The sequence below is a fragment of the Cololabis saira genome, chromosome 1, assembly GCF_033807715.1.
Source record: "Cololabis saira isolate AMF1-May2022 chromosome 1, fColSai1.1, whole genome shotgun sequence".
NCBI classification, from domain to species: Eukaryota; Metazoa; Chordata; class Actinopteri; order Beloniformes; family Belonidae; genus Cololabis; species Cololabis saira.
In genome coordinates this window covers 25,064,699-25,083,603 of record NC_084587.1, presented here as the reverse complement: position 1 = coordinate 25,083,603, position 18,905 = coordinate 25,064,699, and the positions used below count along the sequence as shown (strand labels likewise).

At 38.7% G+C, this 18,905-nt stretch overlaps 1 protein-coding gene across 8 annotated transcripts in view; it reads right to left on the bottom strand.

The window, feature by feature from the left end:
- The window catches only part of fat1a (FAT atypical cadherin 1a), an 86,069-nt gene that overhangs the window by 59,407 nt on the left and 7,757 nt on the right, over positions 1 to 18,905 (bottom strand). For all 8 annotated transcript variants that reach the window (XR_009782489.1, XR_009782490.1, XM_061719053.1 and 5 more), the window contains exon 3: positions 3,273 to 3,587. Coding sequence is in view for 6 of the 8 variants with exons in the window: in XM_061719053.1 (XP_061575037.1) it covers positions 3,273 to 3,587 (315 nt within the window). In the remaining 2 variants the exon portion in view is untranslated. The remainder of the gene's footprint in view (positions 1 to 3,272; positions 3,588 to 18,905) is intronic.

The following is an 18,905-nucleotide window of genomic DNA, read 5'->3' as shown; positions in this document are numbered from 1 at the left end:
TGTAATTACAGAGACTTGTGTATTGTAAATTTAAACATTTTCAAAAACATGTAATATGCGGTGAAAATGTGGCATTGAGTTGACGTGTGAGATATTGGTCTATTTTGAGCAGAGTTTAATACCGCATTTCAATAAAATACTAAATATGTATAATAGGGGTGTCACGGTACACACAAGTCACGGTTCGGTACGTACCTCGGTACAGGGGTCACGGTTCGGTACGGGTTCGGTACGGGTTCGGTACAACGGGAAAAAAAATACAAAAAGTCCCAAATGTATAAGACGAGTTTTTTCTTCCTTTATTTTGATCATAGCATTTGAAAGTTAAAGTTTGTTCAATTGGCTACAAAACTAAAAAGCATCTCTTATTAAAGTGTAAAATAAATAGAATAATGGGCAGAGCCGTCTGGGGGCGGAGCATTCTCCATGGGCCCTTATGATAGTCATTTTAACGTTCAACAACATCATCCTACCCCTCAAACAACATTTATTCTCACTTTTATTGAGCTAAGCCTATAGGCCTATGCTGCAGAAAGCAGAGGAAAGTCACAAACTTGTTCAGAAGAACACACACACACACACACACACACACACACACACACACAGACTCAGTTCCATCTTTGATACAGCTTAAACACAAAAAAAAAAACATAACTGGTCTAAATTACACATCTATTTAGATAGATAGACACAGCGGTCTATAACATCATTTCTGAGCTCTATAACAGAGAATAGACTCGGCGGTCTAGTTGAAAACAACACAAGCACATTCAAATAAGCAGGTGGTCAAGAATACCACAACATTCTGATAAATAAATTATTTAAGAAGGTTAACTTCTCACCAATGACAGTTGACTCTTCCATAACCCAAAATAATCCAGGTAACGTGGAAAACGGGGTAACATTCAAAACTTTGTAGGTTTTAAACTTTAGCGCTAATCTCCTTCACAATTTGCTGTGACTGTTAAGGCTGATTTATGGTACCGCGTTACACCAACGCAGCGCCTACGGCGAAGGTTGCGCGTCGCCGCATAACCTCGCCGTAGACTGCGCCGTACCCTACGGCGTATGCTCTGCGTCGATTTAACGCAGAACCATAAATCAGGCTTTACAGCCAACCCGCTTTGGCTCACGGCCCTGATGCGTTCAGGACAGTTGTAAATTAAGAATTAGAACATTCTGTCGTTATTATAGCCTACAATTTATGATGATATATGAATTGCACATATATTTATTGATATGCACAGACTAGCACACATTTAGGTCTGTAATGGAACGTGACTGTTGATATTTATAAGGGGAAAAAAAACGATTGATTTTTTTTTTTTTTTTTTTTAACTCAGTCAGACGTATTCGCCGTATGACTGCGTGAACCGAACCGTTACCCCGAATACAAATACCGTTACACCCCTAATGTATAATCATCACTGTAATAAAAAACTTTTTTTTTTCATTGGAATTCACTCCATTGCCTCCTTGTTATCGCCTCAGCTGTAAGACTCATATGACAAAAAAAAAAAATATATATATATAATAACTAATAAAAAAGATGAGAAAAAAAATTCAAAGCATAGGAGCCGTGATTCAGCTGAGTTTTCTTTGTTAAATCTAGTCTTTGTTGAACCTGACGCAAGCGGCTCTGGTGCCCCACTGATAAAAGTTTTAGCATACTTTGATATGCATGAATGGGTCTTATCCTTCAGCTTCTGTGTAATCTTTTTTCCTATCCTTTCCCTTTTTTTCTTCGTCTACTGTGGGCTCTTTTGGCAGTCGGGAAAAAAAAGGGGTTTCGCTTACAGTGAACTTTTACACAAGCTTCACTGAATACTCTGTAATCCATATGAGGCATAAGAGGACTTTATCTGACTGCTAAATAAGTGATGAACTGTAATTTTACACAGTTGTTGCACTCAGTTTAAGATCCGCTGCATGAGTTTCATTTCCAGCTATGGTCCCATTTTATCCCACCTTGATCATCTGCAGATGAACAAAAACCATAATGTGTAACAGAAAGCACTGTGTCAAACTTTCTCTGCTGTATTAATATCTTCCTGTTCAGTTAAAACACTATCATTTATGACTCCTCTGTTGAAAGATGTATAGGATTAATTAAAAAAGACACGTAATATAATAGCAAGTCCCTAACCCTTTTCCTTTGACATCCCAGGCCAAACACGAACCATATGTGCATGCCGAACAGCTCTCCTTCTCTTTTATCATTTATTTTCTTTCTTTTTTTGTCCAATAGAGTGAACGCAGGATTACTGCGAAGTTGCTTGGGAGGCAGCTTTGCATGATGGGACCCTTATTTGGTCAGAAAATTCACATTGCCACCTCCTACAAAAATAACCCCAGTTTGTTGATGCAACTACGTCGGGAAACAAGACCACACACGCAAGTGAGGAAAACTGGAGAAACTGCTTCACGACCCCTTTCTTATTTCAGTTTACTGATCTGCACGGCCATGTGGAAGCTACGTAAGAAAAAACTCCAACTCTGACACAGATACTGAGTTTAACTCCTTCATAACCATGACCTATTAGTTACACAGATAAAAATCAGATAAACTAATTTCCTTGATGTTTTTCACATATTGTATATAACAAGACAAAAGTAGAGGATATTCTTGTTCTAGGAATTGAATTTTTATAAAATGTCCAAGTTTATTTTTACATTTATGCTCGAAGACAGCTCTGTCAGCACACTTTGCACCTATCACAACCACTTTTTTTCCTCCTATAGCAACAAAGACGGCTGGCTCCAGCTACTTTAAAAGAACCCAATGAAATATTAATCATCACACCACTTCCAGAGGACCATATGAAAAAACACTTTAGAGTGTTAGAGTGCAAACCCCCCCATAGGCTCAGCTCATTCTTGCTCTAGGGGAAAATATGGCGTTTATTCTTCTCTTCCTTTATAGGGAAAGGAAAGAGAAGCCTCACAGAAACGTCTCATATTGCCAGCCAAGCATTATAATGTTCAACCATCTTACACATGCCAAAACGTATGACCTTTAAATTAGGTCATGTGTTTAGGTGAATAATATATGTGTTGGTTAACTCCCTTTTTATCGTAACTACATTTAATCTGTCAGGATATCTCAATTGCTGACATAAACAAGGATACATCCGCTGATAGCTGTTAACGATTTACCACTTTGTAGTTGTTAATATTTAATCTTTTCCATCGTTGTATGCAGCTCATGACTCGTGTGACTTTCAGCTGCAAGGATGCAACTTGAACATTACATGAACTGACAGCAGTCTTACCTGTCTTGGTGTTAATGGCAAAGAAACCCTGTGGATTGCCACTCGTGATCCTGTACGAGAGTTTATCGCTGGACTTGCTGTCTGGATCAGCTGCGTTTATCTGAATGATTGACACATCTTTGGGAGAGTTCTCCATGATGGAGGGATAGTAGACAGGTTCGGAGGTTTGCGGTGCATTGTCGTTGACGTCCTGGACTTCGATGTAGACCTCGACAAAAGCAGACTGCGGCACCACACCGCGATCCATCGCATAAACTGTCAACCAGTAGTGCGTTGTTGTCTCGTGGTCCAGCAGTTCTTGTGTTCGAATGACACCTAAGAGAATACAAAAAAAAATAAAATAACATGAATAACATGAATTCTCAAGTCTGCATTGTGTTAGAGAAAATTTTAACATGCAACAAATGACCTGGGAACCATAATTTTTAGGGAAATTGATTTCTGGCAGAGAAGAACAATGAGCAACAGCTGGCCCTCAACAGACAGCCGTCTCGGTTCGTTAAAAGGCCCCTTTTCCTGAAACATGTCAAGGTGCTACATTAACACAAACCAGTCACTGCTGTCCTGTTTACACGTCAGTGTCATGCGGGGGCTCTAACCTTCAGCTGAGCAAATAAAAAAGCTTTCAAACATGTATATCTGAGTGGTGGAGATGACAGTGGTTAAATGCAGTAGTGAATGAGTAGCTCCTGCAATGTCAAAAAAAAAATATGTGGCCATGTATGTCCTTCCATTCGACAGACTGACTGATGCACTCCATTAATCATCTTGTATCAGTCACTCTCTATCCCAATGTTCGAGGTATGTGCTTGCAACTGGCCAGCGGTGTGAAAGTGGCTTGTTGATCTTTCTTAGGTAAAGCCAACAGCAAAGTTCACCTCAGTAAATTTGCTTTGTTTGGGGCTTTTTTTCTCTGTCAGATTCCACTTACAAGCTCTCACCAGGTGCTCAGGGTGTGTAGCTGCATATGGATAAGAGTGTTTTGTTCTGTGTTAGAAAACAGATGCTTTAGCATGTGCAGATTAAACGGATAGCTCAAAAACCTGTATTGAACAATTTTACCTAATTAGCTACGTTGGAGAGATTATTACATATTTACAAATCTACATGATCTATCTTTCTACTTTTTGATAATGGTAATGTGTAGTTGTAGTTCAAAAAGTTAAACTGGTAGTGGGCAGAGTTTCCAGCTAGAATGATTATATATTACTGTGGACATCTAGATTGCTGTCCTACAACAATGTATGTAGGACAGGATAGGATTGGTCCATTTGGGATTTCCGACTGTGTGTTTTTCTCTACTACTTCTTTTACATCCATTTCAAGCCAGGTGGAAAGCTAAATTGCTCCAATGTCAGCAAAAATGACTGTTGCTCAACATTTATCAGCTACAACAAGCATAAAAAAATACTTTATTTGCCCGGTTGCCATGTTTGAGGAACATAAGGGAAGTAAGCAAAAGGAAGCTCACGGTCGCAAGCTACAGTGATGCAGATAAAAACAACATCACCACCTAACAATTGGTGGTGTAATTGCAGTGATTCACCGTTGCTATGAGAACCATAAATCATGCATCATAATGGACGTCAGGTTCCTGAAGACTGAAGCATGAAGACTATAAAGACCATGAAATTTAAGCTGACCATTACCCTGGATCAAAAAAATGCCACAAAAATGCAGTACAGTATCACTATAATTTGGACATACTTTTCCGTTCACCTGAATAGAAAGATAACAGAGAAATTGACAAACACTGGACCTTTACAGCCATATTTGACGTTAGCTATCCAAAAGAAATAAACGTTAATCATTGTTGGGCAAGTACATAACCATTGTCAGTTTTCTACTGCGAGTCATAATCTATCAGCACCATTCCAATTAGCGATGGCTCAGACTAGAAACCCCCAGGAAACTATAAAAGCACATTTTCTTATAGTTTACCAAGACCATCTTTGTGCTGCTCTTCCCTTTGTTTGCTCACTGTAACTTGAGAGAATGATGTCAAACTTTCTGCCTTGGGTAAAAAAAGATATCTTCGAAAAGAGACAGAACCCGAATGACTTGTCACAAAATTCTCAAATTCACATCAGCTCATTTATTCTCTATTCCCGCTTCACTTTAGCTTCCCCACACACTCGCCCTGGGATCCCGTGTTGCCATCAGTCATCATTACAGCTCTCTCAGCTTATCTTGAGGCATGTAATAGGAAGAGTATTCAGGCAAGGAAATAAAGGCGGCCTCCAAAAGTTTTCTAAAGACAAGAGTCCCTTGGTAAGATCAACACCCAACCAAAAGTCTAGTATACAAATGAGATAACATGAACTATAGTGAAAAGTGGTCAAGTTCAACACAAAAAAACCCAAATCAGTGTGTTTTTTTCTTTTATGAATGACTTTTCACAAACAGCATTGGGAGCCATACCAGTTGTCTCTTGTGAAATGGGTCTGGTACCCCTACTGTTCACAGAAATGTTCACTGGTACGGAACATACCGAACCAATCACACCAGTGTGCGGGGAGGCTTTATGCGATGACTCATTCAGAACTGTTCAAGAGTCACGATTCAAAGCAACCAAGATGGCTGCAGAACTGCCAAGAACATCTTGGATCAACACACTTTTTGTAAAAAAAACAAGTAATTCACCAGCTTTCCTACTTTACAGCACACCACTTTGGATGTCTTTTATTGATACTATTATTGTTGTCTACCCACTTCACATGGTTTGTTTTTCTCTTGCTCGTAGTGTGCCTGTCCCAGAGGCCGCTTTTACTGCACCTTGGATTTCAAGTCCAGCAGAACTAGAATAATTCTTTGAATCAAAGAGGCAAAGATTTAGGATGCCTGGCCAGGCTAATTTAAAAGTGTATTCATTTAGAGCTGTTTATCTACTTCAGTGTCCATATCAAAGAGTTACAAACAAAATACATCTTTTAAAACTCAGAAAATAAGATTTAGATTAATATGGTTATTTTTTAATAATATACTTTGAAAAAATACTTCATCTGAGATACCATCTTAGAGTGAATAATTAAGCCGACTGCTAGAAGAAAAGAAAAGACATGACAGTACAGGTGGAAAATATTTTCCGACATGTTGAAGGGCGTTAAGAGGGAAAGGGAAAATAAAAAATAAAAAAAGAATGCCAAAATGGAGTGAATTAGGAGGTGCAAAGGGGAAGAGATATTGGCTTGAGGAGGTGAGGTATGGCTGCGGAAAGGTAGTCATGTGTGCACATGCACTTGAAGTAAAAAGACAAAGAACAATAGAACATAAAAGAAAACTAAGTATATATGAGTCATTTAGTATTACTGCCAAACAGATGGCCATGCCTGAGTGCTCAGCTATTTGAGTGGCAGACACCAGCATAGCGCAACAATTCCACTTTTACCTGGGTCATACTCTCTGCCTTACAGCTGTCAACACACACATGATAACTCTGTACTCCAAAGAGATATGCCACGGATATTGTCAGGTTAAACCATTTCTATAATGCACAACAGTTTATTGTTCATATTTAATCAAAAACATGACCTTAAATGTTTATTTATTTCAAAAACGCATAAAACAGCTATCTGCCTTAGCTTCTGGGTGACTGGTCTCTAACAAAGCACATGAAAGATGAATCTGAAGAATTTTGTCGCCACACCCCTCCTATATACCTAGCCTACCCAGTAAGGCAGGAACAAAACCTGCCCTGGGGCCACAAGAAAAAAAAAAAGAAAACAGACTGTGCAACCGACTCTGCCAGATTTGCTTTCCGCTTTTTTTTCCCCCTTTGCTCTTTTCTTTCCCCTCTGGCTTTGTTCTTCAAAGCTACTTTAGCGCTGTGGCAGTGCAGTTGAGTCCTCAGCCATCCAACAGATTTTCAGCTAACAAAACCAGCAGGTATTTTATGTGCATGTCTACCAAACCTATGGTTTTATTCCATAAAATCTCAAGAGCGACAGCAGATAGAGTTATCCTCTCTGAGTATGGTGACATTCACTTTGAAAGAGTTCACTGCATGTCACGAGCTAGTGGAGCACAGTAAAGTTACAAATAAGATATGTGCTGTCAGTACAAGAATAAAACACACACAAACTTGTTTGTCTCTTGTAGAGTGTGGTGTGAATATTTCTGAATTCACCCTGGCAATTTTGGAAATCAACAATTAAAAAGACCAATAAAGTTGTGACCACATACAGCTAATTTAGAATAAACCAGTACTTCTTTGCTCATTCTTTGGCTGAACGGTGACGAGTTTGCTTTGAACAGCCTATGTTAATTTAGCACACCTCTGTCTCACATTCCTCACCCTTCTCAGGCCTTTAGCTCACATGCTTGCATAAACTTTCTCAGTGCGCCCCCCCCCCCATAAAGCCTCTACAAAATGCTTCAAATTCCACAAGCTCGTCGTTGAGGCTCGTGCAACAGAAAAAAGCTTTCTGTTACCCAGCAAACTAAAATCAGATCATCCCAAAGTTCCCAGACATCTATGTCTAAGATCTGTGTTTTAAGGATATTATGTCTGTAAAATGCCAAAAATGGCTGAAAAATTCAAAGATCTAAAGCATAGTCCAAGAATATGAAACACATTAACAAGAAATATCAGTTAAAAGGGGGGAAAAAAAACATTTAAACCGTTTATAACAATAAGCTGCTTTCTGTTTTGTTTTTTCTTTAATGGTGCTTTCGCTATGTCTGAGTCTCACTCAGTCAGATAATCATTCAGCCTTGTTTGAATATAAGTTGTGAAAATAAACATGACATGAGATAATAAAAAAGTCCTTTGAAATATTCAAATACAGTATGCACCAGTAACTTTCTGTGCCCTCTTCAATTATATTCAGGGACAAAGAAGATGAACCTTATCTCAGGTGACACCATGCGAAAGGCAAAATACACCCTGGACAGGTCACCACTCCATCACATATTTATGTCTTCTGACAATTAAGGATTACCAATCGATATAATATCAGAGGGTCATAATTACATTAGCCAAACTAAGTCAACATGGGCAACTCAAGCCTCGTTTCCACTGAGCAGTTCAGTACGGTGCAGTATTTTGTTTGTTTCCATTATAAAATGGTGCCATTAAACCAAACCATGACATACCATTTTTGGGCCCCCGGTTTTTGTAGGTCAATAGAAAAATGGCACGGTACAGTATAGGCAGAGCTACGTGTGTAACACAATACACACAATGCGTTGATTGGCAGACTGAAAACGTCACTACCCACGACAAAAGCAAATGCAAAACCAGAACGAGCATTTGTAAACGCTCTTCACCAGCCGCAATCTTGTCTCAAACAGCATGGCATGGATTGTACATATGAAGTACCAAAAGCATAACAAAAACGAGCTGCTGAATGACCTCCATTGTTGCTGTTGGTGGCATCTCTATGGTAGCTTTGCTTTTGTTCTCGTTGCACTACTGTGACGCCACACTAAGCATTTGGTCTACACCCCCCACGCGCAGTGGTGGTCAGGCAGTGGAAACGCTCACCTGAATAGACCATTCTAAACCGTTGTGACTGTACCGGACCATACCAAACCGCTCAGTGGAAACGGAGCATGAGTTAGTTGGGCGTGTCAGATCTGACTATGAGACTTGTTCACTCCGCCTATTTTGGTCAGTTCTTTTTAAATAGGGCTGGGCGGAGTCAGTTTTTACTAAGCACCAACTATCTAACTCCCGGATTGAAGCTCATGCGGAACTAAAATTTGTTGTGATTCCTCGACTGACCAATAGACCGCTCCAAAAACGAGCTACAATCTTCAATGACTCATGTTAAAATTTCCAACTTTAGAGCAGAAATAAACGTATTCACAGCCTTGTTCAATAAACCATTTGGTCTAAACCGTTTAATTTCATAGCCATGACAACTCTGAGGGGGTGAATTTTTTGCACCATGCTAGGATAATTTATATAAAACAATAAATTTAGTTTTAATATGTTTGATTGAAAGGTGGCTCAGCCAATGGCTAGCCGCTATCAATGCCCCATCCATAATTTGGAATTTTTGATTTTACTGAGAACATTTTAAACGGAATATTCTGCTGTGAACATCTGTCGGCAGCTCTGGAACTACTTTGGCTGGGATCCACTCAAGGAGCCGGTAGCCAAAGTTAACTTTGAGCCAATCCCAATGTTCACCCTACTCACTACCACTAGCCCTCAAAATGAAGCCACAAGGGGTAGGGCTTTGTAATCTTCCCTAGGGATTGGGACACCACTTGCTACGTCACTGCGTGGTTTACGTTCGGGTACGTAAGCGGTCCTGGGCATTAAACGGATTTTTGTGAGATCAGGTTGAAAACGTTGCAGCTTCACATTAAGCCTGAATTATGGTTCCGCGTTAAATTGACGCAGAGCCTAAGGTGTAGGGTATGCGGCGACGTGCACCGTACGGCGCGCGTCTTCGCGTACCCTACACCGTAGGCTCTGCGTTGGTGTAAAGCGGAACCATAAATCAGCCTTTATTCTGGCGAGATCTGAAAAAACTTCGCAAGAACAAGCAAGCGAGTGATTATGTACATTCACTGAGGGAATATTATGAAAGTAAAATATATATTTCTCGCTAGAAATGTAATGAAAACGCATCTTTATGCAGAAACTAACTCAAAATATTGATTTTATTCACTAAATTCACTAAGAAATGTCCGCCATGCGAGTCAGCATCTGAAATCCCTCGCTCTGAAGGGCTAGATTCATACCCCCTACCCCTCGTTATGCCCACTACCCCTATATGCAAAGAGTAATTGGGACACCACTACCCTCACGGGAACATGCAAAATTTAGGGGTAGGGCTAAAAAGTAGGGGGCGAGGGGGTGTATTGGGACTGGCCCTTTGATTGACAAACGGTGGGCTTGTTCCCTTCTGCTTCCAGAAAAACATGGCTGCACCTCGTACAAAGAAAAGGAGGCTTCAGAAACCAGTGGATCATGTGACCGAATGCTACGTCCATTGTTTTATACAATCTATGGTTCTTACCAATATGGCTTCCCCTGCTAAGTGGCCTCAAAACTGCTGCTCAGAAACCTATGTGACATCACAGAGGGATTGTCCAGTTCTATTTATTCAGTGTATGTGCAAGATGAACAGTCAAGGTTCAGCAAGTTGTAAATCCAGCAGCTTTTGGGACAAGAGTGGTCAAAGGTTATAACTGTCACTTCCTGTAAGACTACAGCTGTAAGTATCTGAAATAAGATAAGATAAACTCTGAAATAAGTTTACTTTTACATGAAAATGTGACTTGCTGTATTTATATTTAAAACGGCAAAGACATAGTTTACAGTTTGCAATATATCTGTATTTAGGCATGGCAACACAATATCAGCTGGTAATTTAGCACAGTATATAAAGGTTAAGCTTCATAGCAAACTAAAAGCCCCAACCATCTTATAGTCCTTGGTGTTTCTACTGGAGAGACTGCTGATCAAAAATCTACGCTAAGCAGATCTACTACTTTAATACATGCACAAATGAATTACTGTAATATCATGAGCAGGCTTAAAGCAAGTACAATGACTTGCATAAATTCCTGTGGTTTGTTTGGAGGACGCACAAAGGTCAGGCTATTGGGATCGGTCCTCAAGATAACCGTATTAATGATAAAGTATTATATAAAACCATGTCTCTCATATCTCCCTCAATATAATGGACAAAATACTAAAGTCTATTCGGCCAGTGAGAAACTTTCAGATCATGCAAGCATTGTTGCTTAAAAAATATTGCTGTTAACAGCTTGGAGCTGAAATGTATTCCGGTGCGTATGAGAGCTTGAACTTCAGCTGCAATGAAAAAAATGGCAAAAAATTCCAAAGAAAACTTGGAAATCATTCATTTGTACATCTAAGTAGGCAGAAAAAGAAAAAAATATATATCTTCCATACAGTTATTACACATTTGTGACAGATGACTTAAAAGAATTTCCCTTCCCCCCCAAAAATCTACTGGTTCCAGCTGAGAAATCTGCTGAAATGTAGGTGATGATACAGAGCGGCCATTGTTACTGGAAATCCTACTCAAAGGTCTTTCAAAAAGGCCCCAGAGTACAAAACTCCATGGTTCATAAACAAAGAATATCTTGGAGTTGTTGCCATATTGTATCTCGTTGCCCTGAGGAAGTTCCAGCTTTGGCTCTAAAACCAAAACAATAATCTACTGTTGTCTTCCCAAGCATAAGGCATAGCCAGTCCGTTAAAATATTTTTAAAATTGCTAAGAAAACATGACTCGAGCATTATTCTGGCACTCTTAACAGTGGTAAAAAAAAAAAACAACCAAAAAACAGTGGTAGTTCTTTACGTTGATAAATATCCTTTACACTTTACATTGTTTACAATTTGGTCAAGAAGATGGACGGTAAATATGGAATTACACCCAGCTGCATACTAATTAGCATTATTAGTCACGAGTCTCTACTGGTTGCCTGGCAATGTCACAGGGACAGCAGGGCTCAAACCATTTCCACGCAGCCACAAAACAGTCCAACACATAATTATAAAACCATAAGTCATTAAGTCTACGTTTTAGTTCTGCAGTGGGTTACAAAAATACGATATATTGTGTAAACAAGATAATTTGAGGAGACAGTGAGGGGTTTCTCTTTTAGAAAAAGTTTTAAACATTTTAAATATGTTACCTTTGTCCTGTGACTCAAGGCCTAAAACCAATAATACACATTTTTGGACAAATAAGGCATTGTACTTTTGAGCCCCTACTTTGATTTGTGTGGTGTATTTGTAGTCAGGGTTGCCACTTGTCAAATACCAGACAACATGAAATTGAAGAATGCCTGGCATGATGATGGATCCCCAACAGTTCTTTCCAAATTTATCAAGAAAAGACAGTGATTCAAAAATGTGAATTCTGCAAGACATTAACAGACACAAAAAGCATTGATTCATTTAATAAGTGAATGCTGGTGTGACATTGAATCAACACATAATGAAGCACGTCCTGTGCACGAGGCAGTTCTGGGTTTCTTTAAAAAGATTTAATGGGCTGAAAGAACAACATACTTTTAACTGGGGAAAGTGTGTTTTTCATTTAGCAACCTACAATCAACTTTGTCCTGCTGCACATTCCTGGTCCCATCTCCACAGTAACAGCAGTCAAGCACAGACTTTTGGAATCATGTGCCACTTCGCTGTCCAACTTTTATCTCAAACATATGGAAAATGAGGGACAGAGTGCAACAGTTTCCAATTTTGAACCCATACTTGATGCCAGAGGACTGACCTTACTGTACATCTTTTTATGATTGCTAAGAATCTGTTTACTTTATCATGACGGTGATGAAAAAGGAAGTGAAGCACTGCCGACTTTTGCGGGAATACAAAAGTACTTTGTCATAATGCATCAAACTGTTTCATTTGCTCTCACAAAGAACGCTTTCACAGCACAGGCTGCAAACAGCTTCAAGTGAAAGGGCAATGCATATTTTTTTCAAGACGAAAGGGCAATGCATACATTATACACTTAGCATCTGCTTTTCATGAATGCTGAACTCACTCCGCTCTGCTTAACTTGTGTGCGAGATCACTTCACTTCAAGCTGAGACAGAAATTGGCTTGAAAACATTTTCAAAATAGATTCTCATCAGATGGCAACAGAGGGCTAAAGTGTTATGCTTGAAGGATCATCCCGGTGCAGTTCTGCAGCAACGTGACTACCTGGGACTTGGTAACATCTACGCATCGCTGTGATCACGACACAAGTCTGAACTCCTGCAACTAGGGGAAGGACACACCAAGTAGCAGTGGATTAATATGGAATAAGACTGGCTTTTCAGTGGAATTTAATGGTTCACATCCTTAAATAAATACAACTGAGCTTAGTTCTAGCTTTCCAACTTTTCTGTAATTAGTTAACAAGTTTTTACAGAATTTCTGAGCCAAATGAGCAATATCTGAAACTTCGGCTCTATGATGATGTCTATGTCTCTAACAGGTGCCTGTAGCTATTTTAATTAACAATCTTATGGCAAAATTAGTTATTTTGGGTAAAGTAAACAGTAACTCTAGAATGATCTAGTTTTATGTGGTAGTCTCATCTGACAAGTGATGGTGGAGGCCCTGTCTTCAGGCGAAGTAGAAACGTTCAGTTGAGCTGTATAAAACTGTTCAATAAGCGCAAACACATACAAAAATTATATTTTTGTTTATCTGCCTCCATCTACCATTACTCTGCTGTATGTGACCACTGTATATTTGACAGACAAATATGAACAGGGATGTCAATATGAGAAAAAACTTTAATGATGTATCCAACTTGCTTTAAAGTCCAATATCGCATAATTCACACATCATGGGTAAAATTAGCACCACAGTTTCAAACATCTGGATGAATTCATGTATGAATGAATGTTGTTGCATGCATTTTTTGCATTGCCTTTAATGTCACGTTTGAAATGGTCTGAACTGAAAAGGATACCATAATTAATATCAGTTATATATTTACTCATCCTAAATAATAGCATATGTAGTCACTTAAATGTGTGAGAAAAGTATTTTCTGTATCTCTATACTCAAAGTGAAGGACAAGTGTAAGCCTTAATATATACATCCACATTACTTGAGTGCAGTCTAAAGGCTACATTTTTTTATACACACCTAAGATGAATGTGAAAGCAGGAGTATGCCACTGAAAGTTCTGCTGTTAACAGGTAATATGCCTTGTTGGCAGAAGATTGCTAAATCTACCACTGATTACTGACCGTTTTGAAGTGTGAGCACCTGAAAGGGTTATATGATGAAAGTCTTGACATCAAATTATTATGGGTAGATTGAATCAAATAGAAAAGGATGATTGACGGGGGAAGTTGCTCCCACTAATAAGATATTTCAATGTTGCAAGTTTTTTTTTCAGAAAAAGACATCTTTGTAATTGTGCTATGGGATCTTCAAACTGCTTTCACTTCAAAGGGATTGCAGAAAGAATTTGGTATTGACAAAAAAGAAGAAAAAAGCAAACTTCAGGGAAATGCTGGGATTTCGTTGTCTAATTACAGTTTATTGTTAATCTGGTGTGTTGTGCAAATTAAAGTTTAATATTTTATTTCATAACAGATTGCCTAATTTGAAGTAGAACCCATTCTATTTGATAAACTCAAAACTGTTCTCAAGAAGTAAGCACATAATAATTCAAAGCCAGATAACTGATGACTGGTGAGGATGTTGGGACTGGGTACACAAGGACCATCCACCAAAGACTGATTCTTTCCAAGCAATAATGGGTTATGGCTGTTACAAAAATGCATTTTTCGCTGCAAAATTGTAAATACCTTATTTACAGCATTTACTGTGACAGATATTGTTAAAAAAGACTCAGAGATTTGAGGGAAATCACAGCACATTAAGGCCAAGGCTGGAAACCACAGTTACATGCACATGATCTTCAAGCCCTCAGGCAACACTGCACGGGACATTGTCACGCCAACACGATCATACAAGCATCTGCAGAACCTAGGAAAACCTTTTTCATCATGAAATGTAACCTGAAACTGTATTGTGCAGGCAGGAAACCATATGCCATTTATACACAGTTATGCCAACTTCTCTGGAATTTGGTAAACACAAGCTCATTTCAGATGGACAGAAAGAAAGTGGTTCATAGTAAAGCTTGCTTTTGAAGAGAGAAAAAAAAAGACATTGGGTTTTATGTGCCATATACTATCAAGACAACATCTTTCCTGGGTGGTCTGTGTTAGTTTTCCGCAGGACAATGTCAGACCTAATTTTGCACGACTTACAGCATCATGGCTACAAAGACTTCTGGGCTGGTCTGCCTGAAAGATTAACCTGTCACTTCAAACTATAAGGTACACCATGAACGGGACAACCGGACAGGAACAACCACAAACCCTTGAGCAGTTGCAGTCTTTATCTCTGCCAGATTAGACACAGATTCTTCTTCCAAAACCATAAAAATTATTATCCCCCATGTCCCAAATGACTCAACGTGTCATTAAAAGGAGGGGGGATCTGGCAAAGAAATAGTCCTTTGTAGTTGGTTCATATCAAATAACTGGATCAAAAGCATTACAGACCTAAGCAGTTTACCATTTTCAAAAATTCCAAACTTTTCTACAAATATGGATCGTACTATGTTTGGACAAAGCACCTTGACTTGCACAATCACCTTTCGTTATTCCAAACAAAGAACACCTCTAATATACTTAACTTGTCCTGACTGTGTAATTCTTGTACTGTTTTTATAGGACTGTCTTTGTTTAATAGATTAAGTATTTATTGCAGTTTAATGGATCTAAAGTTTCTCAATGTTTCTCCCTTCTTACTTCTGGTTTTTCTTACTGTACTGAAGCTTGGATATTGCTCCTCACCTTTAGTTTGCTTTGGATAAAAGCGTCTGCTAAATGACTAAATGTAAATGTAAAAATGAACAGACGAATTGCTCACTAGAGAAAACCTTGGCTTTTTTTTATCTATTGATTATTGCCTGATGTAAGGTGTGTCAGGATGAGTCAAGTGCACTTTGAGGAGTGGAAACTTGCTTAGGCTTTCTAGATAAGAGCTGTTTTATTGCAAGTCTGTATCAAGCAACACCGGAGGTTGACCTGAAATAAGTTCAAGGGTTCTATTGTTATCTTAATGCCATTAACTACTTATTGAAATTGCCGATACTGTTGCTAGGCATTTTTTTGTGAGTAATTTACATGATCTTAAAAAAGTGTGTAAACACCATAGCAGACTCTTTATGGTCACTTTTTTGTATCATGATAACAGGAATTAGGAACACAAACTGCATACATAAAAATAAATACTGAGTAAAAATAAAACTAAAATATACCACCAAGACATTTTAAAATCGCACCATAACAGTGGAAACTTTTTGCAGAAACCATTTGCTGCATTTTCAAAATTGGCAGCAAAACTTGAAAAACCTTCAACTTCCCTCTTTGAAAATCAATTTCCACCTGCTTATGGCATGAAAGCCATCTCTAGCTAAGAGAAAGGTTTGTTTCCTTCCAAGCACAAAATGGTGTCAAGAAAGTCAAGAAAAAGGTAATATTGTTCCTGGACTTAACAGTAGGATGTCCTTTGTGCTATGTAACCATGTTAAAAGCTTTTATTATCCGTTGCTCTCAGCCTTTCTAGCCTGGTTAGTCATCACAGGTCAAAAATCATCTTTAAGCAAACTTGCCGATGAAAGGACAAGGAGGTATATATTTGGTTTCCAGAATGGAAAGGGGCCCAGTGAAGAGGCTTGATAGGAGTGTGTTTAAATTAACGTGGCACCATTCCAGTGACCACAGAGCTTTTAATAACATGGAGAATGTCTGGAAAAAGCGTTGCCATGAGCCTGAGCTGTCTGATTGCAGAAAACAATAGATGAAGACAAAGATGTAGCTTACAACTTATTTTCACTCCATAATTTGAGAACTGAAGGAAAATGCAAGTGAAACACACGGAACCAGCAAAGCGCTGCATCAAAGATAAAGACCGTACTGCAGACACACATACTCTTCACAAACACATGTATATGCAAAGCAAAGCAGAAGAAAGAATCTGTAGATTTTGTTCAACTCTTTACAAGCTGTTTTCTAATTTTGAAACATTCTGGTTAAAATGCACAGCATGCAGCTGCAGCCCTGAGTATATAGCAGGGTGTGCACCCGTGCCTATATTTTTCTTTTGGACGCATAATATTCTAAACACATGTGGTCACTTAACAAACCACACCCTTCATCTAATGAAATCATGGGAGGAGCATTGCCACCTTGGGTGTATTTAGTTGTCTACTGACCTCAAATGTAGTCCATAATAACAGGACCCAACCCAGGACAATCCTTTCATTGCACCTTTTGATAATCGCTTAATAAAGGCCTCTGGGATTGAACAGAAGATCCAGAATCTTGGCCCTATACTAGATTTAAGTGAGACATGGACAACAGTCACAAACATTCATTTGGGCTCCATTAAAATTAACAGCTTGCTGTGACTGCATGCATCAGGGAGAACGAGATGAAAGGACTAGAATTAGTTGCGACTCGAATGCTGCAAAACTCAAAAAAGGGAATCGCAAGAAAACCCAAATGTGTCACTGTGATTTATCTACAAATCTACAAGTAACTCCTCTCTCATAAGATGATCCGATACACATCTAGACACATGGAAAGATATGATTCAGGGACTATGTGTATGTGTATATATGTATGTATATATCATGCATTTGGTTGCCGTTTAAATTTGTTCTTTACTTTTACTTTTACTTTACTTTTGACTTATTGACTTCCCACTTAATCATTGCCAGCATGTAACAGGGTAGTAATGGTGGGAATCCTCTCACACCGATGCAACGTTGATTATGGAAATCTCACACTGACGCTGTGTCAAATCGGTCACAAGGACACTTTATAAACTTTAAAATTGATAGTACATCTTTTATTCATTCCAGGGGTCTGCCAATAGACATAACTACGCTAGAGACGCACACAGCAATAGGCTGGTGATTGGAGTCGAACTTTCTTCAGATTGATTCTAACTGGAATCAGTCAATTTATCACATGCAAAACTTACATTTTCCTCTCAGTAAGCACATCACAATGTCAATCACTGGGCAGAATGCTGTGCAAGTTTTTCAATGTAAGTACAGAATAGCAAGGAAGGCAATTTGCACAACTCGTGAAGCAAAGATGTCATGTGGAGGAACAACAACAAAAACAGAACCTAATACAACACCACAGACAGCATCACCCTGTTGAGCATGCTGAATGTTATGAAGCCAACAGAGGGTACGTCACTAAACCTAGAGGAGCAAACAGACAGCAGCCTCCATTCAGAAATCAGAATCGGTAAAAATATTGTAACTTAATTAAAGATCCACTGATAGCGATTTTATTGGCGTCCATGCCATTTCAGATTTCTTTTTTTTTTTTGGATTGAATGTGACCTGCCGAATCTGATTTTGTCAATTCCGATTTTTCCAATGGAAAAATAAAGGGTTTAACCCCTCCAAAGACCTGAAAAAGAGACTGTTTTTTCTTCTAATCTGCCTTTTTCCCCTCTTACATCTCAGTTCAGTTCAAAAAAGCTTCTCCCGCCATGTAATCAGTGCAGTCAGTTACTTGTTCAAAGTGTCACAGCATCCACCATCATAGCAAACCAGATAACAGCAGCATGTGCCTTTTACAAAGGTTCCACTCTTTACGCTAAATGTATCAGTCAAAAAAAGGAAGTATTTGTCAGAAAGGTTCACTGAAGAGCTTTTGTGTCAATTTGTTGAATAATTCACATATATAACACACTCGATAAACACTAACCTAAAGCTACAAGACAGTTCTTAAAAAGGAAAAGCTGCAGACTGATTAACTGCATTTCCAACATGGGGTTTCATGTGCCAAGTGGGTATTATTATATATACATTTTTGCTGCTTTATTTAGACGTTAAATGTGTATAACGCACAGAAGAATTTTCATTACAATTGGGGAAAAAGAAAAACTTTAAATGCCAAAGTATGACAAGCCAGTACAAATATGAGGGCACCAATATAGGTCAACTGCATCCAACTCAGGTGACTTCTGGACCTTCAAGAATTCCAGACTGCTTAATTTGAGCTAATTTGAGTCAGCTGTTAAAATCATTCAAGGCAGCTGAGTATGCATTAACATATTTCTATTAGACAG